Here is a 27694-nt window from a genome sequence, read left to right as displayed (position 1 = left end):
AATGCATGAGAAATAATGTATACCTCCAGGCAGGAGAGGTGCGCAGAAGGTCGATCTGGCAAGGATGAGCCGGCATGACAGACATTCGACCATGCGGTTTGCCCGGCGCAGTTTCCGCCTCGCTCACCAATTGACTCCAGGGAAGTAAGGTAAGTCATGCATGTTCCTAAATCTTGAGTAGTGGCTGTGTAGAATGAATCCGGGCAGGCCCTGCTGATCCTTATATACTAGATTTAGATGTGCGCCTTGGCGCACGATCCCGTGAAATTCATGTCGATGTACACTTTATATACCATTGCTAAAAAAATAGGTGGAAACTGAGAATCCATTTCTTCGGTTTTAGAAAACAAAAATCGATAGGATAATCTTAGGATAAAGCAAACAAAATTACAAATGAAGTAGAAACATTTATATACAAACAGGGAAACAAAAGGAATATATTATAGTAGCAAACACGCAATGACTATGTCAAGAATAACATAAGCAAGGAAGGAACAACAAAAGTAAGTCGGACCATCTATAAAGAGAATAATTTTGATGTTGGTAAAATTGAGTTAATGAAATCCACAAGAGCAATGACATCTGGAAATTCCATCACCCATGTTTGATCTGGAACAACAAAAGTAAGTCGGAGAATAATTTTGATCCTTCACCCATGTTTGATCTGGAAATTCCATCTACTTTAGTGAATGTATATCTGAAATACTAACCATGCTCACTCTTATCCAAAAATAGAGATAAACATATTTTTTCCGCTGCAGTAAGTCCCACCTTTTATCACTTCGGCTACTCTTCCCAGCCGACTTTTTGCAACTTCCCATAATTACTCTCAAGAATGATCCTGACTTGAAGATGGCATATTGGCTCAGTCTTTACAAAAGAAGACCAAAAAATGTAGGCAGATTAGAATCTTGATAGATGACTGGCGCAATCTCCATTTATCAGTGCAAGTAACCTGGAATAACTATTTTAGTCTCAGGATAAACACCACAAAATGCAAGTAGATCAGAATGTTGATTAAAAGTAAGATGAACCTTGACCTGGTTTATAAGAAACAAATAGTTGGAACAACTCATCTAGGGCTTAGGTTGTCGGAGTGAGGGATCACACATGTTGCCTCTTCTCACAGTCTATGTATCCGCTGATGCCTACCGATAGATAATTGTATGCTTAATATCAACTAATTATAAGAAACTGATGTAAAATTAGTGCACCCACTCCTGGGTGAAATAAGTTCTTAATATCAAAATGATCTAAAAAAAATTACACATGTCCATGTGTGTACATGCAAACTTTAGTGAAGATAACTTTTCTATCATATACTAAAAAATATTTATGTTTCCAAAATTGCAGTTTCGGGGCACCCATCTTTATTTTTACTTTTACCATTTATCCAGAAATGTGCTCCCTAGAGTAACTATCGGGTTTGCAAGGGCACTGATTGGTTTGGTATCTAATGAGAGACTGCAGTATAATGTTATTGATATACTGGATCATTTACCTTGCGGAAGCTGTGAAGTGGCATCTCATAGTTCTCAGTGCTCTGATCCTCATGTATCAGCTAAGACGGAAAATGGAAATTTACCTCGGCCCGCAAAGTCTTCTACATTCAATTCAATTCATAGCCTTTTGCTGCAGCTGCGTTCTCTTCTCGATAACAAATTTAGAGGTCAGTCAGACGGTAATCAGGAGGATCAAATTCTTGGCCATCTAATTGAGGTACTCTCAAAGAGCTATTGGCTTGGTTGCCGTAAATTATGCAGATGCCCTGTTGTAAGTACTCCTAGATCCAAACATTAGCTGTGACTCGGAAACATATATGCAAGAATGTACATGAAGATAACAAGAATACGAGATACTTGCAAGTATATATGCAAGAATTTACTTAAATAACCCATGTATCCTTATTTTCCTAGAATTACTTGTAGGACACGTGACATTTTGAGAATCTGAAAATGGTCAAACAATTTTATCTCTTAATCCTAGTGAGCATGGATATATTTTAGGACAAATAAAACAATCAATAGAAGATAATTGGCCGTGACAAGTCAAAGATCTGTACATACAATGCATCGAACCATATAAGTAAACGACTATGATTGGACTTGCTCTCTAGTATAATCTTTAATCCTAATAAAGCTTTTAAAACACAGGGGGTTCAGCAATTTAGTATGACAACATGTCATTAAGAAATCATCAATGGTGCTAACAAAAGCATCATTTGATGTTGTTGGATACGTACTGAAATCTGAACTAATTTAATGAGCTAGCCTGGCCTGTTTTATGTTCCCCTATACTCTCCACGTACCCTGGGTCCATTTTCTATCTTTATCTCTGCAGCTCATGGCAGCATGGATTCAATATCACCCCCCTGCTGAATTCTAGATTGATGGCAGTAGGTCAGAGTAGACTGGCCAGCTAGCAATCTTCACTTGAGCATGTTGAAAAATTAATTTCAAAGAACCGATGATCAATGGGCAAGATAGAAAGTTCAATGACCTGGTTGTAGTAATGTTATCCCCACTGCCACAACCACAGATCAATGACAACCCTCAGCATAAAGAACCGCCGGCTCAAAAAAAAGCTTGTCAATAAAAAAGGGGAGAACTAAAAATTCAATGTAGCAGTGTAACTCATATATTGTTAAACGGAGAATGTATTACATCAGTAGTAGACATTTTACTTATCATATTAAGTATCACATGATCTTTCTAGTTCTTTTTTGAAAAAAAAACTCTTTTTATATCATACATGAACTGGGATGGATCAACTGGTTTTACAGATACAATGGCTCACCTCGGATCCACGCGGTGAAAAAGATGGCTGGGATCTGCTGGGAGCTCAATCAGAGGGCCATCATGTGCTGAGATCGTCCATCATGTGCTGATTATATATCAACCTTGAGCTTGCATCTGTACAAAAGCGCACACTTTGGACAGCAGCGCACATTCCATGAAAGAGCATAAACTTTTCGTGCCCACACACAAAGCAAGTCCTGAGAAACGTGAAAGGTATTAGTCGACTGGATGCATAACGCACGGAAAAGAAATGCATAGCATTGTTACCTATTAATAAAAGTACCTACATATATGTTGTTTGGAGATCATAAAGCAATTCCTGGTACATTTTGTTCCTTGTTTCTGTACTTGGTTCCCGTTTTCATCAAGTGAAAGCACTTTTAATAGCCTCCTGGAGGTCACCCCTTGACACAGCTCTAAGGGGTAAACCGTCAGTCAGTCAGTCTAGGAGAGGCATAGCGATGGTGTCTTTAATTTCTAATGTAGGCACTATCAAAGAGGTAGCAGAAGATCAGAAGTGGGTGCTAGCAAAGCACCATGTAGAAGACCAGCAAACAAAAACTTACAAATAAATACATAGAATTTCAATACGGTAATAGAAAGCCCCCCTGATAAATAAACCGCTGGATATATTATCTGTAATCAATAAGTAGTACACATAGCATTTCATACATAATAATTCACAAAACTATTAATCATACTTTACAGGAATGCCACAATCATATGTAAGATACTGGTATATTGCGCAATTTTTAGCTCGCTACAATATAGGCCCAAAAAATCATACAGATATACAAACAGAAATGAGTATTTGGTTAGAATAGGACAATACTCACCATTCTTCGATTGTAAATCTGAGCACAAAATATGAGCTTAAACACATTTTCTAGTAAGGTCCAAAGACAAACAGCAAGCTAATCATTTGGCATAACTGAAAAAAAATGAAGGTCCAAACATGCATTCTAGGAAGGGAGGAGATGATCCTGGAGACGAAGGAATAAAAAAAGAACTCACCTAGAGCTTAGGAACTTCGATGTGGCCATGCTCGCAATACCACCTAGAGGCTAGAGCAGTGGATCTTTGTCGCCAAGCCTGAAACAAATGTCATTTCGGATTTACATAGATATCTTATTCATGGTTTTAGATATTAGATATCATGGCACAAATAACATATCGATCAGGGTGTATGAAAGAATTAACATCAGCCAATGAACATGATTTCCTTGGGCAAAGAAATATTCTATAACAGCAAAGCTTGATTAGTTAATTTAACTCTTTTCCCAGAAAAAAGCAAACCTACAAACTACAGCTCAAAATAAAGAGGAAAAGATTCCAAACAGAGAATATAGAAGAAAATTATGTCCTGGGCATCCGAAATCACAAAAACTAAAATAAAAGCTACCTATTAGTCTTTTCAGGAAAGTTAGCTCCCAAGATATCGTCACCCTGTTCCTCTTTTTTGATAGTTGAACCATCCGGTACACTTGCATTTGCACCAGTTCTGGTATCACAGTTAGGAACTGGCGAAGCTTCCTGACTATAATCGTGTATTGATGGTGCACTGGGGACATCAGATAAACTATTCTGCACATGACCCATTCGATTATACATCAGTAAAATGTACACACTCCATTGCACAAGAACAGTAGCGTAACTTCATATCTATTTCAGAAAGCAGGGAAACATACGACCCTTGCAACTTATGGGGCCAAATGACCCTCAAAACAAACAGGAAAAGATTCCAAACAGAGAAACACAATGGTGCTCCATTTTCTATTGGTATATGGAAGAAAATTATGTCCTGGCATCCGAAATCACAAAATCTAAAATAAAAGCTACATATTAGTCTTTTCAGGAAAGTTAGCTCCCAAGATATCATCACCATGTTCCTGTTTTTTGATAGTTGAACCATCCGATGCACTTGCATTTGCACCAGTTCTGGTATCACAGTTACGAACTGGCGAAGCTTCCTGACTATAATCATGTATTGGTGGTGCACTGGGGGGACATCAGATAAACCATCCTGCACATGATCCATTCGATTATACATCAGTAAAATCTACACACTCCATTGCATAAGAACAGTAGCATAACTTCATATCTATTTCAGAAAGCATGGAAACATACGAGCCTTGCAACTTATGGGGCCAAATAACCCACATACAAAGAAAACTGGCCAGCAATTTTGGCTCCTAGGTTACATCATCGATTAGAACCAGTAATCATAGGATTATGATGCAACTGAAGAACTGATTTTTTCCTGCAATTTCCAAAGTGAAGTGAACATCCGGATAAGATAATGGTAAACAAAATCGAGTTTCTCGTAATAATTGGGACCCCAAAAAGATTGGCCATATCTAAATGCAGAAGCATGTTAAGCAGATACCAAGAGAGAAAATGGATATCTAGAGAAAGTTTGTTGAGTGAGCATAACGATTTTTTGCAATATATATCTCTGTGTAGAACAATTTTAATGCCGACTGCGTGTGTGAAGACTATTTTTGACGAACATATTGATCTTCATGTGACCCGCAAATGCTTACCTAGAGAAAATGTTGGAGCTTCCATATGCAACAAAGAATTGGAACAGAGTAGGAAACAGTGCCATCTAATTTGATATGGTAGAGAATGAAGCAGGGGGTAAACAAATTGAGAAGAACTCAGAGCTGCCAGCAGAGTCGAAGTACTCCTCCACATACGCTGCACGGCGCGCCCGCTTCGGCCGCGGCTTGGCCCTTGCAGCGCTGTCTCCCTGCAGGAGCCGAGAGCCTAGTATCCGTCGGCTGGAGTAGTAGCTCTACCGCTGCCCCGGCACGTTGGGGCAGAGGGGCACGGCGGTGTGGTGGGGGAGGTCGTCGCAGCTGGTCGGCGAGGAATCGACAGAGTACCTGCCGCTGCAGAACTCGACCTCCTCCTCAATGTCTGACGACTCGTCCATGCTGGAGGCGGAGGAGGCACTGGCGCGCAGCGGCACGGACGCGCGGGGCAGGGGCCTGCTCCTGAACTTCTCCGGCGGCGGCATGCCGAGTCCGCTCGCGCCGTGCACGGCCTGGAGCGCGTCCATCCTGTTGCGTTGCATCAGGGAAGATGTCGACGTCGCTGGTGCCGTGTCGTCCTCCGTCTCGATTGGAGGATGGAGAGGCGGAGCACAGCAGCAGCCCACCGCGCGCATGCCCCTCACCACCGTCACCTGCTGGCCTCGCCTTGGTCGCCAGCCCGGCCCGTGCATGCCATTGCGCGTGCGTGCGCGCCCGTTCGCTACCGAGGAGATTCAGACGACAAGATCTAGTGGCTAGCGGCGGCGACGGCCGGCGGCGGAGGGTGCAGGTGAGGTGACGAGGACGAGGGAAGGGGAGGGGACGAGACAGGGGCTGCCTCCTCAAGGCGGCGGCCTTGGTAGGGGGAGATGAGCAAGGGAGGAGGCAGAGCGGCGACGCCGGCGCAGAGGAGGAGGCGGCGGCGCCGGCACAGAGGAGGAGCCAGGGCACGGGCGGCGGCGGGATGCAGGTGAGGTGACGAGGACGAGGGAAGGGGAGGGGACGAGACACGGGCTGTCTCCCCTATCTGCGTGTCGCCGGGCCGGGATGGGCTTTTAGTGACCCATGGATAAAAAGTGGGTCTGCGGGAGGGCCTCAGCGCCCTGGACGAACGACCGGCCGAGATCGCGCCACGTCACCTCAATCGAACGGCCAAAAATCCAAACGCCTGTGAGAGCACCATGGGGGTGCAGCAATCATACCGTGGGATACCAAAAGAATGGTAGGGTTGGGTTTTCTGGGCCCACACGATTTGCACATATTAAACCTTATGTGTTCCACCTAGGGTGCGCAAGTTTGACGTTATCAAAGCCGTATGGGTTATAGCGCACAATCGTGCGTTACACATGCACCTCCACTGTGACGTCCCGTAACCGGTACCATGAGGATCCCAGCAAATCCGCCGAAATCCTCCCGATATCGATTCTGAGACGCCCTCCGATATGACATGCGCGACGGATCACAAACGTGATGGCGGAAGAATTAACACGAGCGGTAACATTACAACAGGATTACAATAGAGCCCACAAGAAACATATATTACAACAACGACTCCAACGAGTCAAGAATACAAATATACCATACAAAGATCCAAGTCATACAGAAGATCAAATACGTCCGAGTACGGACAAGATACAAATTGGACTAAGAGTCCTGAAGATAACCAGTGGCGTCCATAACCCTGCCCAGGCCAAGCCGGAAGGGTAACCTTGCTAACATCGTCTTCATCAAACATATCTTCATACCTGCCCGGTTATGTCCCGTAGAAGCAGCAATAAGTACGGGTTCGTACTTAACAAGACTTCAAGACGTATAAGCATTCGTCAACCAGTCATCCTTTGTACTTGAGACACGCAGGGGACTTAGAGGACGCAAGAGGAACGTCATAGGCAATATGGTGGGGTTAAGCGGCAGCGCGCAAGCACTAAAAACCTATAGAGACACTCTACAACATTCGTCTAAACAGAGAAGGTGAGAGAGCGCATAAACTAACAGTTCTATACTCTGCAAACATAACACAGCCGATGCGTTCCCCCCACGCAAGGAAGTACTTACAAAGGCACTCACACGGTTGTCAAGTTTTAACCAGTTATTATTTAAGTTGTTCTATGTTACTATGCAAGTTATTAGTATTGAAACAACATGTGTAAGTTGTCTATGGTCGAGTCATACAGCTCCAAGTCGTCCATAACCGCGGACACGGTTTATCGATAAGATGTAACCCTGCAGGGGTGCCCAAATGTGCCCACACGCACGATCAACTCACTTGCGACAGGTGGATATCACGACTCGCACTCTCCTTCACGACAACAATGTCCAGGAAGTCACCTAACCAAGTTGAACCCGTATCGAAGTCCGGCCGTATCTCCGAAGCGGACTTAGCTATTGCGAGGACGGCCTCAGAGGGTCAAAACACACACTGGGACGAATGACCCGCTTCAGCATGCGATAAACGCACGTGCCGCACCTATATGTGCATACCAGAAACAAGGGATACAAGGCACCCAGGGGCTTCCCAAAATAAATAAGTAACAGGCTGGCATGCACGCAACAACAAATAGTAAAACATTGCAAACTAGTTGTGGCCACTGGACAAAGCTGTAGATTCCGGCAGTGGTCGAGGGGAGACCCAAAAACATACCCACGTGTGGTTAGAGCGCACAGTCTCAGAACAGATAACAAGGACTCGGGTCCTAGGGGACATTAGCGAGTCAAAGTTCCGATGCTTTCGCAAAGGGACTCACAGATGCCTCTGCTTACCATTTTAGTTGTTAACAATAAGTAAAGCATGATTATCTCCAACAATATATCCATAGACCATGTGTCATGTTTCCCCAACAGATAACCCGATAAGATAACGATAACGGTAACAAGAAAAAACAGCACTAGCATGCACTACGACTCGCAAGGCAGACCCGAAACCAAACAATAGTTGTAGGTGATTGGTGGAGGCAATATGGATTGCTTGAGGTAACAGGTGGATAAGACATGTGACAAGAACGCAACTTAAGGATTGCACGAGGGAGAAGGCAAAATAAAATAGGTGAGCGACTCCTGCAGGGACAGGAGTATAGGGAAATGCTTGCCTGTTAAAGCTTGCCGAGGAACATCCGGAGATCTGTCGTATCTCACAACACCACTTCGCGATCCTATCCGGCAAGAAGCAAATGTTGGAACACACAATGCATGCAAGTCTTACTACTACGGATAAAGAAGATCAAGCATGATCAAGATGACATGCATGGCATGGCAAACATGATGCGATGCAACTTATCCATATTAAGCGGGATCGGAACCCCGAACAAAACAATTATTAGGTTTAAGTTACATTTCTACCGTCAAAGTTAAGGGTTGATTAGCATGGTATAGCATGGAAAGGTGAGCTACATCAAAATTAAACGGAGATATGATTTATGCAAGAATTATACATTTCCTGCAATTTTCAGAAAACGGGGAAAACAAGAAAACGTTTTATACTGGAAGGGGGCTAGCCACAGAGGCTGACGAGCAGGTCCGGGCGCTGACGTGGCGGCTGACTGTGACGGTGGGTCTGAGCAGAACCTACAGGGGGTTATTGGAAAAACCGTCAGCTGGCGGGGACCGCGGGTTGAGGAACAGACATGAAGGGGGGCTTTTAACAAAAGCATCCAGATCTGGATCTGCCAACCGTTTCTCACCAAGGGAGGCTCTAACCGCGGAGGATGACTAGTGGGGCCCGGCGTTGACGTGCAGCCACGCTGGCAGAGCTTGCGAGGCTGCACGAGAGGTGCTCGACGCGGTGACCGTGGCGTCGGTGTCGTCACGTGCGGGAGCTGCAGGGCGTCCCTGGAAGCGCGCGTGCGGGCGTTGAGTTCGACTCGTCGGTGCGGACCAAGGGGAGGAGGCGCCGTCGGTTGGGGGTCACCGGACAGGCGCCGGCGGTGAAGATCTGCGGAGGAAGGCGGCGGCATCAACAGAGATAGGGCAAAGTGGAAGCAACAGGGGCGGGGAGGATGTCCAGAAGGAGGGCGAGCTCACCAGGATTCCGGTGGTGCGCTCAGAAGGGGTAGAGGATGAAGGACGGCGCCGGAATTTGAGAAGATCGTCGGCGGCCAGAAGCAGAAACGAGGACCGTGACGTCGATTTGCAGCCTCCCGAGATGATTCCTTGCGCCAGGAGCAAGAGGGGGACGCAGCGATTCTTCTGGTGTCACCAAAACGGCGCGGGGTGGTCTGGTATGGTGGGGCAACGACGACGAGCTCGCGGTGGTGTTCGGTGTTCATAGAGAAGAAGAAAAGAGGGGAAAAAGAGGTGGCGGCGCGAGGGAGGGAGAAAGTAGGGGCCAGGGTTGGTGGCTAGGGTTTGCTGCGGAGCAGAGAGGGTTAAAAGGGGGAGGGCGAGCAGGTGAGGAGGAGATGGTGGCAGACAGCGATGGGGGGCCTCACACACGCTCTCTGCGTGACGAGCTGGAGAAGACGACAGCAGCGCGGCTCTCCTTTGCGAAGAGGTATGCGGGCCAAAAGAGGTGGGTCGGGTGGTGCTGGCTAGGTGGGCCGAGGAGAGATAGCAGGCCAGAAAGGAGAGAGAGAGAGAGAGAGAGAGAGAGAGAGAGAGGAGGGAGGCCCGAGAGGAGGGGAGGGTTTCCCTTTTTAGGGTTTTTTTCCCTTTTCTCTTTTTACTTTAAACATTTGAATTCAAATCTTTTCTGCTTCGAATTTGAACAAAGGGGGAGAAAAAGATTCAAAGTAGTTTTGCAAAATAGTTATTTACTTTCAATCAAAACAAAGCACAATTTATTCAAAAATTATTTTGTTGGAAAAGCTTAATTATAAAATACTCCCTCCGTTCCTTTTTATAATGCCTATTGTTTTTTCGCTTTTGTTTCAAAATATAAGAGTAAAGCTATATTTTTTTGCAAAGAACCCCTTCCACCGATCTGTTCCGTCCAGAAAATCTGGAAACGAATCTGTTCCCGTCTAGTAAATCTGGAAACCAATCTGTTCCCGTCTTGAAAATGTGGAAACCAATCTGATTATAGAAAGAATAGCGGGAGAGAGGGAGTACATGACACGATCGGTTATGGAAACAAGATTATTTTCTGAGATCTGATTTTAGTTTCCTATTTTCTTTCTAAGATCGCTAGGAGGTTTTGTGTCAAAAAAAATGGATTGCGCTAATTTCCGTGCCAAAATACAATAGGCACTATAGAAAGGAACGGAGGGAGTAAGAAATATGAGAGGGAGAGAATAAGGTTTTATTTAAAGGAAAGACAAGGAAGGGTTTTATATAATAGTTTTATTTTGTTTAAAGCATGAATGATATGATGCATGATGCCATGATGATGCATAAAAGAAAAGAACAGACACATCTATTAGGGGTCCTTCCCTGGGCCATTATATCCACCAGCTTCACAAACGAGTTAACAATATAATACCGTTTGCATTACAATCATTGTCTTTCTCGTCCGACTCTAATTGGGCTTAAAAGGGGAAAAATTGGTGGCACATTGCACTTCATATTGAAGAAGAGTTTGTAATATAATTAGGCTTAGAATATAATGTAACCATGGTTAGGAGGGCAGTGGCACCCCCAGCCCACCAGAGTTCAAATCCCAGATTTGACACTTTGGTGTCTCATAAAGGCGAAATATTCTTCAGTGGGAGGCGACGTTCCCGTCGACAGCGAGGCGCCTGTGGTGACTTCGTCAATCTCAAGACCCGCCGGATCAATTCTTCAATGCAGTCTCTTGGAGGTGCTCATAGGGGTAGGGTGTGCGTGTGTGCGTTCATAGGGGGAGTGTGTGCGCGTATGTATGAGCGTCTTTGATTGTACTGTGTTTCGCAAAAAAAATATATATATATATATAATGTAACCAATTTATCAAGTATGGTTTCCATTCCTTTTACAAAAGGTCATCAAAAATATGTGGGCATCGGTTGGAAGGGCACCAATGAAACCTGTTACAAAAAGACCGGCTTTAACTTCACATTACATAAATATATAGGTCCTAATAAAATTGTAAATAATTATATACTAAATGTCCTCCTCGTCACCAGAGCAGATGTCACTGACGTCAACGCAATTGTCGGTGTTTGATGCCTCGTCGACAGTTGTACCCTCTCCGGAACCTGATGCGTCCACATCGTCGGCCAATCAGCCGCTAGAGCCAGATGCCTCTGCTTCTTAGTCATCCATGCGCCTTGCGAGCGCATTCATCAAGACCTTTGAAATCTTGTTGGCGGAAACTATGGAACACCCACTACTTGGTCGGCCTTCTTACGTTTGTTCTTGACATGCAGTCGTTCCGCGCGGAGAGTCTCGAAAGCAATCTCTACCATGCGATGCTCAGCCACCCTCCCTTGCTAATAGCCTAAACTCCACACTTACCCACGCTCTCGATTTCTCAGCCAGCATCCTCAATCAGTACGTTTCTACTTCCTCCTTTCTACAAGTCTTGTTTCATCTTGATTTTCGAGATCTGCAGATTTTTCTTCTTTATAGTTACTCACTTGTTTCTTCTTTTTTCAGATCCGCAGATTTCATCTTCTTTATATTTACTCACTATTTTCATCTTGATTTTTCTAATGCGTGGCGAGTTCGTCAGTCTATGGTGTGTGAACAATGGCGCTCGGATCTACATTGATGTCGCCAGCGTACGGTGATAGAGGATGGTCTCCAATATCGTCCACCCTTGTCGCAATTGACAAGTTAATAAAGAACAAATAGGATCTCTCAATTTGTATAGGCTCATAAGGAGACTACTCCTACTTAGGAGTTCATTTAAAAAAAATGTTAATTAGCTGTTTAGATCTAGCTAGGGGCGCTAAAAAGAGAGGGGCTCAACATGTTTCCTGTCTTAGAATTAAAATCAGCACCTAGTATAGATGATGAGGGGGCTCCTCGGCAATACCCACTATGATGGGATTAGGGTTGAAGGAACTACAGGTTAGCACGAGACATCGGATACCAGGCAAGCAAAGAGCGAGATTTACCTAGGTTCGGGGCCCTAGATGAGGTAATACCCTTACTCATGCACGTCTAATCTTGATTATGGGTGAAATCGATACAATGGGACAGCCGATAGACTGTGTTGTGGTGATCTCGCCGAGAGGCAAGGTTTCTAGGGTTTTGGTGCGTACATGGTTGTATATGGTTATGAGCTTGGATCTGGCAGGCCCTCTCCAGACCTTTATATAGGAGGTCAAGTCCCAAGGGTCATGCACGGATTCGACTATGATACAATAAGATATGATCTATCATTTCCTTATTCGACGTCTCCTTGCTTGATCTACAATAATCCGTCTCCTTCCATCTTTCCACCTCGCAACCGACGCATTGGTCTGTCCTGAGCCGCGATGCTTCGGATGGGCCCTCTGGTTGGGTCAGAGGAGTTAGGCCAATGTCAGGTACCCGAAAGGTAATGCCCAGATCAATAGACTTAATGAGATCAAAATGGATTGCAATGTAATTTAATGTGTTTTATACTTTTATATGGTAGTTAAATGTATCATATTTTTGTTAGCCTTGGTTACAGTCTCAATTGAATGGAGAAACTATTTTGTTACTATTGATTGTGATTAACTTTTTCTACCTTGGAAAGGTGCATAACACAGGGCGAAAACAATGTGTCACACCTTATCACACATGGCACTAAATTTTGTGTCGTCTAATAATGTACGTACTGAGTCGTATTGGCATGGTGCCACGATAGGAGCACGCGGGGCGGATCCGAAGTGCGACAGAAAAAAAAAACACCGCATTTGCATTGTTCTGGACGCAGCTGACGGTTTCTGTTTGCCGCCTCAACGCGAGCGCGACGATTACCCGTGTGCATTGACGTTTAAAATCACGTGAACCCATCTGTTGTTGTAGTGGCCTGCCATATGATCCAAGTGGGAGGATTGTTTTCCTGCACAGAATTCTCCTATAACAATAATTATTAGTCGAGTCTACAATGGCCCCGTTTGAAAAGGAAACGTCCAATCCCGCTCGATTGGTCGGGAGCAGAGGAGAGTCAAGTTTTCATACTGCTCTGTGAGGCAGAAGAGCAAGTTCGAAATGTCCAATGCCGCTCGATTGGTCGGGAGCCGAAGAGAGTCAAATTTTCGTACTGACATACTCTGTGAGGCAGAAGAGCAAGTTCGGCCATCCGAGACCAATTACAGGGCGCCCAATCACAGCAAGAGAGCTATGTTAACCCTCCGCGATCTAACCTTTGAAGCTCGAGAATTCATCTATTTATGTGTCACGCCATTTTAAGGAATGCACTGTTTACATGTCAAAGGAAAACATGTATCAAGGTGCGTTTTCCCCTTCAAGCTCCCCTCCCTCAAGCCTGTTTACTTCTCTCGTATTTCACTCTCAAGAAATTTATGAACTACCATCGCATTAAATCTTTTTAAAAAAATACTAGTATGAGATAGTTTTTAATCTATGCAAAATAAGGGGATTTGTGGAGATATTTTGGGATTATTCCATACAAACCCAGAAAAGTAAACAGGCTACTCGAAATTTTTGGGATTCAGGATAATTCCCTCCAATCTCCTTTTTTCGAAATGGGAGCATCGTCCCAGCCTCTGCATCGAAACGATGCACACAGCTTTTCTTTGTTGCAAGGTTCAAAATATCGAGTTTACAACTTAAGCATCACACAAAGTTTCAGCACAAATGAGCCATCTAAACATAAAAAACAAATGGCCTCTCCCTCCAATCTCCTAAAATAGACTAAAAATAAACAAGGTCTGTAAGATTCGGAGAATTTGTCAACTAAGTGGAAATTTTTCCAAACTTGTCTAAAGTACACGATGTTTTTCACGTGTCCCATCTTCAGCCAAAACTCTTCCATGACATTGATCACCATTCACGGATTAACACGCTAGGTAGAATATATGAGTTAGAGCATGGCCTAACACAAGCTAGAGCGTGATTTACTTTGAGTTCCAAAAGAAATCTTCATCTTTTTTTTACTTTGTTCTTCTTTCAACTTGCATTCAACAAATGACTTTCAGACATTGCCTATACGAAAGCCTTTCAAATATACTCACTAAAAACAGTAGTTTATAGAGATTATCATTAATTACAAAAGACACGCTTAGGACAAAATACACTTTCAGTAGTCTGGATGTTGAGAATGCTGTTGCAGGTCAATAGGCATGGATTTTTTTTCTTATTCTTGTTTTTTTTCTTTCTAGTCATGTCTATTTTTAGACCTTGTTGCTACAGAGGTCAGGTGTAATTAGTATATATGATCTTGATATAATAGTAATATATTAGTGTTACTACATGGAAAGAAATTGAGAAACATTAGGAAATTGATTGTCAAATCTATTTGGCGCCCAGCTGCTTTTCAAGTCCCATAAGTGAAGTTTTCTTCTAATCACAGGATGACACATGGACATCTGACTATTTCTTATTTCATCAAAATTCGAATTTTTACATGTAAGATAATGTGTGTGTGTGTATATACATGTAATTTGCATACAATTTACAATGTATATACATTAAATTTGCATATATACACATGTAATTTACATAGTTACCGGGCTAGTAATTTACTGATTTACATCTAAATGTGTTGTAGTTTGCACCACCAAATAAGAGATTGACAAACAAAGCAAGGGGCTCAATCGATCTACCCCATGCAACGGGTCCTAAAAAAATCGAGTGTCCAAATAGTAAAACTGTTTGTTTTCGGACAGAACCTGCATAGCCGGCGCCTGCCGCGCTCTGGTTCCTTTCTTGTCCGTGTACGCATACGCATACCTGCACATTCGAACTGATCTGTCTTGCATCTTCTTCTTCTTTATCAAAGCAAGAATAATAATTCGTCCTTTGCTTGCTTGGCTTGGAGTAGATGCCCACATGGTCGTGAAGAGCAAGTGTTGCAAACCTCGCAGCATATATACGCTCAAACCATCTCTTAAACAAACAGGCGCGTGTCCTGAGCCCAACGATCTGCACGGCAATGTCTTCTCGGCACGAGACGCGGGATGAAGGCCGAGCCGTCCCCGTTGCGGACGCGGCTCCCGGCGACACCGCCCCCATGGTGATCACCGCCTCGGGCAATCACGGCATCCCCGTGCTCATCACGCCGGCCAGCACAGGCGCCGCCGCGTCGTTCCAGGGCTTCCTGCTCCTGCAGCAGGAGGCGGCCAAGAAAGAGGAGGAGGCCGAGGACCCGCTGGCGGAGCGGAAGAAGTGGTTCCGGGAGATGCGTGGCTGGCTCATGGTGCTCGCGACGGTGGCGGCTTCGGTGGCGTACCAGGCGGGGCTGAACCCGCCGGGCGGGTTCTGGCAGGACAACAATGACGGGCACCGCGCCGGCAACCCGGTGCTCCGGGACCAGCACTGGGTGCGCTACGTCCTCTTTTACTACTTCAACGCGACGGCGTTCGTGACCTCGCTGGTCATCATGGTGCTGCTCATGAGCGAGCGCTTCTACCACGGCGAGGCCAAGGTGATGGCGCTCATGTTCGCCACATTCATCGACCTCGCCAGCCTCGTCGGCGCCTACATCGCTGGTACCACCCGCTACGCCTCATCCTGCGTCTACATCGTCGTCATCACCTGTGTCTCATTCGTCGGCGTCATCTACATCGGAGAGTAAGTACACATATGCCTGATGCCCTACAACTAACAACATGCAATCTACTACTACCTTCTAGCATACATACACGAGCGAAATTGGAAATTCAATGTTATGTTTCAGGGCAATGGGCGAAATATGCGCCTTCGTGCTCCGGCGGATAAGGTGCATGCGTGACCTCGCGAAGCTCAAGTGGTGCCCAGTGCCAGCAGGCGTGGTGACTAAATCGTTGCCAGAGAAGGAGGCAGAGGAGCGTAGGAAGAGAGCCAACGAGAGGCGCAAGCGCCCCTGCTGCCCGTGCTGTGCGCTGCCAGTAACGTCAGATAGGCGCGATGTCGAGGGGCAGTGATCCATCAGTGACCAGAGAAAAATGTTTGCAATCTACAATCTTCCATTGTATCGTCAAATTGTTTCTTTGTACCAGGGTGCATTTGTCGCACGCCCACTTCGATCTTCGGCAGTGGCGTCAACTTGTTTCTTTGTAGCAGGGTGTATTTGTTGCTGGTTTGGTTGTTACCAGAAAGATGTATTTGTCATATAATAAGCGGTCTGGAGATTATCAGTGCTCTGAATTTCTCTTCAACGTGAAACCAGTAAGTTCACTACAGCGTGGCCTGGCAGATCGCGACGGCAAGCAGTGAAGATGGCAGTGGTGATATATGCTCTTAGCGGATCTTTGTTGAATAAAATATAAATAAATATTGTATGCAGATGCCGCTAAGGTCTTAACCTACTTTTGGATAGAAAAAAAGATATATGCATATCTAGACCTAGTCTGACCAAGTTAATTTGGAACGGATGCCATACTTCTGAACAGAATTTAATATTAAATACCGAGACAACATATAGCCTGAGCATGTACACTGTCCAATTACAGGCTGGAAGAGCAAACGTTCTGGAGTTGGGTACACATTAAGATTAAACAATGGCTATGCTTCTTTCATCTTCAGACCGACTACCACCCAAATCACTAAGATGCTATTCTTTGAAATAAGTGGCCCAGATGAACCGCAGCAACTACAGGATACATAGCCCAAATGCTGTTATGTTTGCTAATGAATGTGGCAGCCGATCAGACACATGATCCGACGCATGTTAGCATACAAGATACAGACAGAAAGCTTGGGGCAAACCTGATGGGAGGGACTGCAACTTCAGAAGTCACAACTAGCTTTTCACACCTCCAACCTGATAATACTGGTGGATCTGCATATAAGCCACATCTCGCTAAAACTGTCCCCGCACCAGGGTTCTCTGCAATGCTTAGGAGTCAGGCCCCTCAAGTTTCCTTCTAATATCTGAACCTCCAGAACATCGAAGAATGAGAATCATCCACAGCGTAGCGCAAACAGTCAGAATCGCGGTCCATACAGCCATATCCCCCAACCTCTGCTATCAACAGTGCCAACAGATCCCTGTGACACGAGTGCTTCTTCTGAAGAACACGGATGTACGCAGAGAGTCCAAGCCATGTGGTTTCTTTACGCCTTAGCTTTAGAACCGGGCGAACATTGGATTGCAGCTCCACACCTTGCATGCGGCTGATGATGAGACTGTGCATGTATCTATTCAATGGAATAAAAGAGCAAAGTCACTCTAAAGGCAAAATTTCATTTACATTATACCTTGCTTTTTCTACCATGGGAGTCCCCTACAGTATAATTTTCTATTAATAAAGATCAGTAAAGTACAAAAGTGAGAGCATTAAAAAGTCTGTACAAGGAAGGAAGGAAGAGGGAGGTCAGCTGAAGTTAATACTTGATGCAACACTTACATACATAGTAAAAGGACAGGCTGAGTAAAATACTGAGTGTCGGAAATCTTGTATGATAATATACGTTCGAGAAAAATCTAATACCTGAAGCTGCTCTTGATAATATGCAGCACCTCCGGTTTGCTCATGCTGGAATACGGCAGGTTTCGGATGTAACAATGGAACTTCATTGCGCATAATAGGAAGGCCTGGTATATATTCAGTCTTACGGTTCCTGGCGAGTTGATGTTGGAGTCGTAGAAAATGGGATGACACTTCGGACGCATATAATGGGATAGCTTGCTGCTAAGATCCTTCATGGAAGAATGCATATTCACAGTGATCGTGGACATGATTTTGATATCTGAATACCTGTTAAAAAAATGTGCATATTCATTACTAGTTCTATGACAATATTTTGGTTGGCAAAATTAGTTGTGATACTTTCTAAAAAAACTTCGGTGATGTTGGAACTGCAGAACCAGCAAGACAAATAAATAAGAAATTCAGGAAATAAGACAAATGAACATCTTAGTAAGATCTACAGAAGACATGCAACAAAGCCACGCCCTCACACAAGTTTGTCTTCAAGACAAGGTTAGAATAAGTATCCAAGAAGGAACCAAATTAACATTGGGTGAAGCACAGATATATTCTGATTCTCGACAAACTTTGAAAAAATGCATGAAAGTCCAGGAGAATCTTCTATCAACATTTGAACTTACATAATTCACTCTGGCTTAAACGACATTCATGAGTACTGATTAGTCAATGTATCAACAGCAAGATGACAAAACAAAAAGTGGTTGATTTATTTCACAGGGTTATAAACAGGTAGACGGTATTCATAAACGGAATTCGTCACTGTATTGATGAACTGAAATAACAAAACTAAAACAGGACACCATCAGACATACCTTGTATAATCTGCTTGAATTTCTAAATTTTCGCAATTTATAAGTAAACCACTCCATGGTATGAAAGCGACTCCATCATCACCCTTGTAAAGTCTATTATTGCAATGCTCACTACTTCCAACATTGAAGTTAAAACCATATTTTCTGTCATTCATGTAGCTGTTGTAGTACACAAAGCCTCTTCTCAACCTATTAAAGAAGTTCAAAGCATGCATCTTTGAGAAAGAGATAAACATGAAATCATCAATGAACCTCATCAGCAAATATTCTGGTGCTGAAACAGCCTCTCCTGAATTTATCTTTCCATCATGAAGAACATTCAATAGCACGGAATTTTCAAGGTGGCCATAGTACAGAGAACAAAGGTTGGGAGATAACTTGTCTCCTTGAGCAATTCCTACTTGTTGCAAGTAAAAGTTTTGGGCAATCTTCAGAATATTGCACTTAACATGTTCAAAAAGGACACGCTGAAGATCTTCCTTCCGGATTGTACTAACAGTTCCCTGAATTACCACAAAGAAAGGAAGCTTTTAAGACACTGTGCTGACCGACACTTCTATCTGAGAAATAATAGAAGTAAACAGATTGTCACAAAAGATAGAGCAACAGCATAAAAGGAGTTACAGGCTCCTTCTGAGACAATTTTACAGCCAATACTCTTAGGACCATACCGAGAGGCAAGGATTAGTTATGTTTTCTCTTATATTTCTTACTGATCAAGCTTATCTACCAGTTAGTTGTATATTTACTACTTCTCATGTTAGGATATGTGTGGTGGAACTTGAGGAAAGGGTAGCCCCTGATCCTGATCTAAGGTTGCAGGTGTGCCCGATGGGAGGTCGAGGCTTGAAACCTCGGCGCCCCAGAGCACCGGGAGGAAGGACAGCAGGGAGACAGGGACTTAGATCTTGCCTTGCTGGTTAAGCCAGACTAACAAACTTGGAAACTAATACCTATTTAAACTAGTTTAAGTATTTGAATTTGGAGTTGTATTTTGTATTAACTAGTTTAAGTAATTAGAAGGTCTCAGAAAAGCTTCACTTTTAAATTAGACTTCTATAGACAAAAAAGAGTGATAATGCTTCACTTTTAAGTATTACGATTTGAGCAGATTTCACTTCCAGTGACAGGCATTTGAGTACTGTTTAGTGGTTGTTACATATATATTTTAATAGCAGTCACATTCACTAACAAGGCAACCCCCGGAGAACAAATGAAATGAGCTCTGATACAGTACCTGATCAACAAGAATGCCACCACCTGATGATGGCTGAATTGAGAAATCATGGCTACTGTTTCCGTTGCTAACAGCAACATTTGAATCAAAGCGGTAGACCGCATTCTTAGAACTACTGTATATTACTTTCTTACATTTCCTCAGGACATACTCATCACCTTTCAGAACACCATCCATAATTTTCAGTAGCATGTCATGATTAACACAATCAAATGCCTTGGATACATCAGCAACAACAATATATACCTTCAGCTCCTTCAACTGTGTTCTTACTGAAGAGATAAAACTGGAGAGGTTTTTGTAGATACTATCGTAGTCAAAAACAGAAGAACCAAACATCTCTGGATTCTCATCCCTTACTTTTTTTAAAACTAAGTGACACTTACTGAGAATGACATCCTTTGATTGAGCTTTAAAATTTACTAATGGTCTCATATCTTTTGTTTTTGGAAGAAATCTCACTGTTGAAGAGCGGTACAAATGTCTTATTGCTCTCCTTGATGTACCACACAGAGTCCTGAAACTCTGCGCATGTAATGAAGCAATAGCATTGCTAGTAAGATTCCTCCAAACTGACTTTGGATAATAGAAAACATCATATCGCTTTGTTTCCCTTTCTGTAACATAAAAGTATGTATTGATCAATGGTATCACAATATCAGAAAATAACCAGCTAATCCAACAGTGCAAGAGGTTGTTCTGTCTCTGCTCCTCCATGCCACTTGATACCTCAGTGTATTTTCTCATTGGTACTAAACAAGAGCAACTAGTGTATCCAATTTTTGATAGCCAAGAATAATATGATACTTTCAGCTCACCAATACAATCAGTTACTTGAAATGTTTCGAACCTTCGTAAACTTATAAACTTCCAAATGTTTAACCTTAAAGATCTCTTACTAGAAGGATTGCCAAGCAAAGGCTGTGGAATGATTCGTGTCAACACTGCCCAGACAAAGGATACTACTTGCTGATGTGTACTGTAAGCTTCCAATTGAGCAAAAGATCCATCAGAACATGCTGATTTTCCTCCCATTGAATGTTGTATGCTTCCTTCGTTGGCCACATTATCTGAAGGGAACCCATCCTCTGCAACCTGCTTTATATTGAAAGAGAACATGACATCCTTCTTCTAGTTTCACATTAACAGATTAGAGATATTTTGACCAAGTAAATAATGTATCAGCATGTGCGGAATGAAATGTCTAAACATATACTGTCTATAATATGCAATGAGGTTCAATAATTCGCCTTTGACCTGTTTTATCTGCATAACTGTTAAGATAGAAGTATGTCATGCCATAATAAAAGTATTATTTTCCCTATTCTAATTGGAAGAAAAGTAGGAGAGGAGATGGTTTTCCTCTTTAAGATTCAAAGTTAATACTCCCTCCGATCCATATTACTTGATGCTAAAATGAATGTATTTACAACTAAAAAGTGTCTAGATACATCTATATTAGCATCAAGTAATATGAATCGGAGGGAGTAAGTAGAATCAGTAATGTTGCACAAAGTGTCATTAACAGTAGTTTGCCGCCCTTTGACACTGGACTAAGACAAACTGTAGAAAACAACCAAACAAGGTCTTATATTTTTAGCAGTTAAATAAAGGAAATAATATGCACCCTTCGATTCATATTACATGACACTAATATAGATGTATCTAGACACATTTTAATTGTAGATACCTCCATTTTAGTGGCAAGTAATATGGATCGGAAGGAGTAGGATACTTCAGCAAAAGGGAGAAGTGGAAAAAGAAATGTAGCCATAAACTGGTTTGTTGTGTGATTCTGGATAATATTACTCAAAAGTGGTTTAACTGTCCAAAGTACCTTAGACTTGGCAGAACAATGCTTCATAAATAGTTTTTTATACTGACAGCGTTTCGAATTCCTTATGAGGCTTTTCACTTGCTGAAGCAGCCAGTGACACCTGGTAACAGGAAGCGTTAGCTACTAGCAACAGCAGTCAGTTAGATGATAAGTTAAAAACTGCATAAGTGTGACAACAAACAAGAAGTTGTTCAATGCCTCCATTCAAGCATTTGCAGTAGCGTGTGTAAACATGTGTGATTGTACAAAAGGCTGGCAACTGACCATACACATGGAATCTTTAGATGATAGTGATGTATAATGTGTATAGCGGATAGACCCTTTAGCCCAACATATAAAGACGCATGTAATTGTCTACATGTATCTCACTGCAACAGAGAGAAACTGATTTGGATTCTCCTGGTACAGAGATAAAATTTAATAAACCTTTAAGATGTTTTTATTTGCCTGGCAGTTGGTCACTAGAATTAGAATAGTCATTACATTTGGATTAGTATGTTAAGTAAATATGTAGTGCCTCAAACAGATAAGTTCAGTAGTAATGTGTGTTCGACAGATAAAGGTGAATCATGAAATCGAGATCCTCACGTACAGTCTAAAGTTATGAGCAAATTTATGCGAAATGCTGAAAAGCCACGTTGGCTAATGAACTTTACATAGTGCGAGTCAAATCTGTTGACTCACAGGCAATTAGAATTTCTTGTGGGAGATCCATCGCAATCGCAATGGAAGAAGTTTATGCAGCACTCCTTGATTCCAAATATGCGCTTTATAACAAACAGTCCATCTGTTCCTTTCCTTTTACTAGTGAAGTCTAACAGTATTAAGGAAATTTTAAAGAAGATAGTATGACCAAGAAAATGCTGAGGTACCATACAAAGTAAATATGTGGAAACAAGAAATAAATTAACATATTAATATGTGCTCCCTCCGATCCATAATAAATGTTGTGGTTTTAGTTCAAATTTGACTAAAAATGAACTAAAACCACGACACTTATTATGGATCGGAGGGACTAGTAAGAATTGCAAAATGCCAAATGTGAACCTCCGAATGCCAGTACTCAACACACTAGTATTTTATTTTATTTTATTCTACAAGCTGTAAAATGTAATCGTTCAGAACACATCCTATAAGATATAGAGGAAACACATGCAGCAAAGTATTAATATAGAAATAGAATGAAACACGCCACACCAGAGCTATGAAACCATATCCACAAGGCCAGTTCTTTTTACCAGAAGAGAATTAGTCTTAAAATCAATTGACTTTGATTTTCAAATACCGTGCATTAGTCCATATCATCTGAAAGAGGACATGAAGAAACTGATATATGTAAACTACTTACAACTTGTTCTGAGCAATTTGAAATCTTCCTCCAAATAACATGTTAGACAAGGAAAAGATACAACAAGAATGCAAGATATTAATTGTATTTTTTTTACAAAACGCAAAGGTAATATGTATTTCATAGATGCATTTCATATTTTGAACTTATTTACATCCAGATTGAGAGATGCATTTCACATTTAATGAAAATATGCACAGGGTGTCTCTAAAAAAATAGGAATGCTATAATTTATTTACAAAATGGCTAAATGTCTGGAATTCAGATGGTATGATCAGTGGTAACTAAAACATTACAGTGAGTAAACCATATATGAGACACGGCAGCAAAACTGTCAAGACAGTGACACCAGCATACTGGTGTTTATTACCAACATCACACTAAATCCATGCTGTGATAGAGTACATCTAGAGACACAGCAGCAACAAAGGTCCCATATTGCAATAATCTGCATCACCTCTGCACAGAACCTTGCAGCCCTCCACTGATGCCCGTGCTTTAGACGCCAACAAGAAAAATAAAAAACTGAGAGTTGGTTTAAAACTCAATCTAGTTCTTCATTTACTGCAGCTTCAGAACAACTTTGTTAACAATAATTCTGATTGCAGTTGCAGAGATTGACACACTTCAAGTTTTGCCAGGTACACAAATAACAAGAGGATACTGTTGCGATGAAAGACGTTCTTGGATACTCTTTTGTTATAGAAAATACCATGTCTTCTTATGGGAGAGTCTACTGATACACATTTTGAAGCATTCAACATTAGGCAATGGAAGCAGACAGAACCACTCTGCAAGCAGAAAAAAATGTTGAAGAAACTACAGCAACATAAAAGTTTCATTCCGCTGTGTAGCAAAACAATTGATAAGTGCTTCTGAGTTTCAGCAACGCGCCAGAGAGAAAGGAAATGGCGAAGATATCAATAGGCAGATAGCAACATTCACAAGTACTACAGTTTTGGTAAGTTTCAGGGCATAGGCATACAGTAGTCGACTTTGGTGGTGGATGGTTAAAATCGGTGACCACTATTGCAGACTTAGGGTTGGAGCATAATATCCTTCTCATGGCAAGCAGCTAATTACTTGGAGACACGCCCAATAATCAGACTAATTCGGAAAATTTCCTGGCTGACTTGAGATCAAGTCACCAGCCCTAACTGGGCGAGCAGCAGCACACATATTAGCAGCACCACATGAAGATAACCTTAAACATTTACTATCAGATGGGCTGATGAATTCTATTGCACATGCCAGGCCCACCCAACCTCTATATAAATTATGTAGAATGGCTCACTTGTGTACACAACAATAGGGCAGAACATGAAGGGGTATGTATAAGCCTAATGACAAGGGTATTTTGCCAAAAAAAAAAGGTAACCAAACCAGTAATAATCACTACAAACAGACCCATAATTATCAGAGTAAATGTGAGAATCAAGTGCTGGCTTGGTGGATAGAACTCATGGTGGTGAACTCGCCCACCCAGGTTCGAACCGTGGGATGCAATCCACATGAAAAAATCACAGGAGGTCGCATCTCCTACCTAAACTACGTACAGTAAACGGAGGGATCCGCCCCCCATTTAGCCACGTTTTTTAAGCAAAGTAAATGTAGCAAATGAAAAAAGAATGGAAGGAATGCATATAATACTGAACACTGGACCTGACTGGGATCATAAATGGTACCATCCCACAGCACTTCATAGTTCCAATTTATCAAATATTCAATTTTATGATTTCGTATGACCAAAATTGAGAAATACTAAAATGGAATGTATTTCTGGCCTATTTTCTACAATGTTAGGCACAAGACATGTGTTGCACTGTTGTTCACCCCACACGCTAGTAAAATATACAATTTGCTACTCCAAAGAGGTGGCTTCAATGCTAGGATTAGCATGCCAGTGTGACACTAAGTGGAAAATCTTGAAGTGTCAATCCCTCTCGTCAAAGTTATTGCTTTTGACACTTCCTAACAATATAACTTTGCCGAAAAGGAAACTATGAAAGTAGACAAAGACCAAAATGAAGGACAAATAATGATTTAGGAAGGTAGAAGAACTTTTAAGTGTAAGCACAAAAGAAGACAGTAGGAAACAAATGTCAGGAGATTGTGAGGGAATTGAGATACAGTTTAAGTCGCTGGAGAGTCCTACCTGGGGCCTTGTAGATTGGTTTCCTGGTGTATTGTAACCACCCTGGGAAGGCATAATATCCAACACAGAACTGCGTGACTTCTGAGCTGACAGGACAGGTACATTGCCTGGTTCTTCGATTTGTGGAAAATTATTACCATTGTTTGCTCCAAGAGAAGTGTTGTCTGCAGTGGGCTGCAAGGAGTGTCTTTTATTCTTCACTTCAGCAGCTTGGTTACTCTTGTTTAATTTACTTAACTCTGTTGATCCATCTTCATAACACACCTGCTTCTGCTTACTGCGACGTTGCCAACTGTACAACCTTTTTCTTTTCCTAGGCTTCTGGGTAAAGCAATTGAAACAGTTACATCCATCACCTGAACATTTAGGCTTTATAGTTCCTACAGCATCACAACTTCCAGAACTTGGTGGAGCATCAACTTTCCGAGTGTTATCTGAGCTGTAAAACTCAGCTTTTGAACAGCTGGCGGTGCCTCCAGATATATTCTGTACCATCTGTGCATTGCGCCACGCATAGCACTAAAAACACAGACATACAGTATCTGATCAGTTTAGTAGAGAAAATAACTACCTTAGCATTCACAGTGTGCTTTGTTTGCTAAAAAGAACATTCGGCAGCAAGGTCACAAACAAATTTTAGAGATTTAGCATCAAAGAAGATTACTAAGAAATCCCATAGCCAAGTTGAAACTAATTGCAACCTGAAGAGCTTTCAGGTTGGAACCAACAAGTTTAAGTTGGGCACTAACGGACACTGATCGAGATGGTTGATCTAAGTTGAACTACCAGTCTATCACTTACTAGAAGATCTGAATATAATGCTTACCGTGGGGCATTTAGCTTTTATGGATCTGGATTGTTTATTTCTCGCTGCCATGCTTGTGGATATACGTTTTTGCAGAACAACGTTCAATGGAACACCAGTCACCTGAATATAATCACTTTTTTTAACGGGCAAAAAGACAGACGAGTGCCTCAGAATATAGCACATGAGAAGATCCCCAACCTGAAACACACCAAGTTTCTGTCAGGGAAAGACCATGAGGAACTTTAGACATCAGAATAAAAATAAGATTTCCATTACACTTACTCTATGCAAAAGAATATCCCAGGATGAAGAAGAAACAAGGTTACTGGCATGTTTACCCAGGCCACCCTAGCAAGCATAATAAGGATTAAAAGCATTAATGAAAACATATAACAAAGGAGCAAGAAATACGTATATCATTGGAGACAGCATAATTAACTTCCACTGCGCCAGGCCCAAAACCAACACTGACCGTAGTACCACAATGCAATGCACAAAGCCAACACTTGCATGAAGGGAGATTGTAGTGAAGTGTCACACGGCACTCATCATTCTCGGACAACTGAACGGGCTACGCCGATTTCTTCTACATGCTACTAGGAGGCATCCATCATCGACTCATCGTGACCTTTCATAAAAAAAGGTGGCCATTCACTGTACCTCACGGATGCCGTTGCAGAGGACGTTGGTGGCTTTGCAGGACCGGTCCGCCAGGATCCACTTGGTCGTCTCCCGGACGAGCTGCGCGTCGAGCACCATGCAGGCAAACAGACGAGCGGCAGCCGCTCAGATAACGCGAAAGAAAAAGGAGAAATCTGCGCGCCCCAGGCGCAATGCGAGCAAGGCAACAGATGGAAAGGCAGGAGTGGGAGCAGGACGAAGATTACCTGGGCCTGCGAGTGGCCGGCGTTCCCCGGGGTGTACCGCGGCGGCGGCGGCGCGTCGGGGGCTTGCTGGACGGCGCAGACGGCGCGGGTGACGAGGCGGCGGTACGCGACGGGGTCGTCGGCGCGGAGGAGGTGCGCCCAGCGGCGGCACGCGAGGCAGCCGGCGGCCGCGCCGCGGCAGGCGGGGCAGGGGGTCCCCGGAGGCGGCGGCGGGGGCAGGAGCTCGAGGATGGCGCGGCCCAGCGGGCGGGCCCGCGCGCCGTAGGCCAGGCGGAGCTCCGGGCGGCCGCCGAGCGCGCGACGGCGGCGCCGCCGCGCCATTGCTGGGATTTCGAAATGGGTTTTAGGGTCAAAAAAGTTTACGCCCGCCGTTTCTCCTCGTATTGTGGTTGGTTGGTTGGGTCACGAGTTTCCCAGCAATTAATGTTTGGACAGTGCTACAAATCCTTCCCAATCTACAAAGAGTAAAATGCACCAACGGTCGCTGAACTTGTTTAGAAGGCACGGTACGGTCACTGTATTTTCAAGAAGTAGTAGGTGCCGGTAAAAGAGTATACAAACTGTGAGGTTTCAGTTTGGACTTGGACTTGTTACAAGTAATGCATCTCTTCACATATTTGTCCACATCCCGCCTCATCTTTGGCCAATAAAAATGGTCAGCTAGCATGAGTATCGTCTTCTCACGCCCAAAGTGACCCATCAAACCTCCAGCATGTGATTCCTGCAATAAGAGCAAATGCACAGACGATTCTGGAATACATAGTTTGTTAGCTCTAAACAAGAACCCATTATGTATGTGATATTTGTCCCATGTTTTACCAATAGCACACAAGCGATAAGGTTCAGCAAAATC

The 27694-nt window shown here is 43.0% G+C and overlaps 2 protein-coding genes and 1 long non-coding RNA gene across 7 annotated transcripts; 1 reads left to right on the top strand and 2 right to left on the bottom strand.

The window, feature by feature from the left end:
* Window positions 1-652: 652 nt before the first annotated feature.
* On the bottom strand, window positions 653-3891 carry LOC124675804. 5 transcript variants are annotated; one of them, XR_006993421.1, is made up of 6 exons: window positions 3813-3891; window positions 3086-3287; window positions 2797-2995; window positions 1502-1783; window positions 1041-1148; window positions 653-955 (listed from the first exon to the last, which is right to left on the bottom strand). It is a non-coding gene; the product is annotated as an uncharacterized LOC124675804 (long non-coding RNA). The 5 variants fall into 5 exon arrangements; XR_006993418.1 differs by having other exon boundaries at window positions 653-1148; XR_006993429.1 differs by lacking the exon at window positions 1041-1148.
* Window positions 3892-15278: 11387 nt separating this feature from the next.
* LOC124647367 lies at window positions 15279-16482 on the top strand. The gene is made up of 2 exons (XM_047187327.1): window positions 15279-15916; window positions 16023-16482. The coding sequence occupies exons 1-2, from the start codon at window positions 15279-15281 to the stop codon at window positions 16246-16248; spliced, it is 864 nt and encodes a 287-aa protein (XP_047043283.1). The 3' UTR covers window positions 16249-16482.
* A 544-nt stretch (window positions 16483-17026) lies between these two features.
* Window positions 17027-27162, bottom strand: LOC124675797 (telomerase reverse transcriptase-like). Its single transcript, XM_047211874.1, has 12 exons — window positions 26842-27162; window positions 26615-26695; window positions 26237-26302; window positions 25973-26152; window positions 25147-25665; window positions 23656-23782; window positions 22328-22457; window positions 21644-21743; window positions 19807-20901; window positions 18570-19072; window positions 17758-18024; window positions 17027-17464 (listed from the first exon to the last, which is right to left on the bottom strand). The coding sequence occupies exons 1-12, from the start codon at window positions 27160-27162 to the stop codon at window positions 17191-17193; spliced, it is 3663 nt and encodes a 1220-aa protein (XP_047067830.1). The 3' UTR covers window positions 17027-17190.
* Between the last annotated feature and the right edge of the window lie 532 nt (window positions 27163-27694).

Source organism: Lolium rigidum, chromosome 1, assembly GCF_022539505.1.
Source record: "Lolium rigidum isolate FL_2022 chromosome 1, APGP_CSIRO_Lrig_0.1, whole genome shotgun sequence".
Classification (NCBI taxonomy): Eukaryota; Viridiplantae; Streptophyta; class Magnoliopsida; order Poales; family Poaceae; genus Lolium; species Lolium rigidum.
The sequence above is the reverse complement of the archived record's forward strand: the minus strand, read 5'-3'. Positions and strand labels throughout refer to the sequence as shown.

What these genes read in the sequence shown, in the direction of transcription:
- LOC124647367 (XM_047187327.1), top strand. Translation starts at nt 15,279, where the DNA reads ATGTCTTCTCGGCACGAGACGCGGGATGAAGGCCGAGCCGTCCCCGTT. An exon ending in GGCGTCATCTACATCGGAGA is followed by an intron (nt 15,917 to 16,022) that starts GTAAGTACACAT and finishes GTTATGTTTCAG; the next exon opens with GGCAATGGGCGAAATATGCG.
- LOC124675797 (XM_047211874.1), bottom strand. Translation starts at nt 27,162, where the DNA reads ATGGCGCGGCGGCGCCGCCGTCGCGCGCTCGGCGGCCGCCCGGAGCTC. An exon ending in GGGATATTCTTTTGCATAGA is followed by an intron (nt 26,153 to 26,236) that starts GTAAGTGTAATG and finishes GGTGTGTTTCAG; the next exon opens with GTTGGGGATCTTCTCATGTG. An exon ending in TAAAAGCTAAATGCCCCACG is followed by an intron (nt 25,666 to 25,972) that starts GTAAGCATTATA and finishes CTGTGTTTTTAG; the next exon opens with TGCTATGCGTGGCGCAATGC.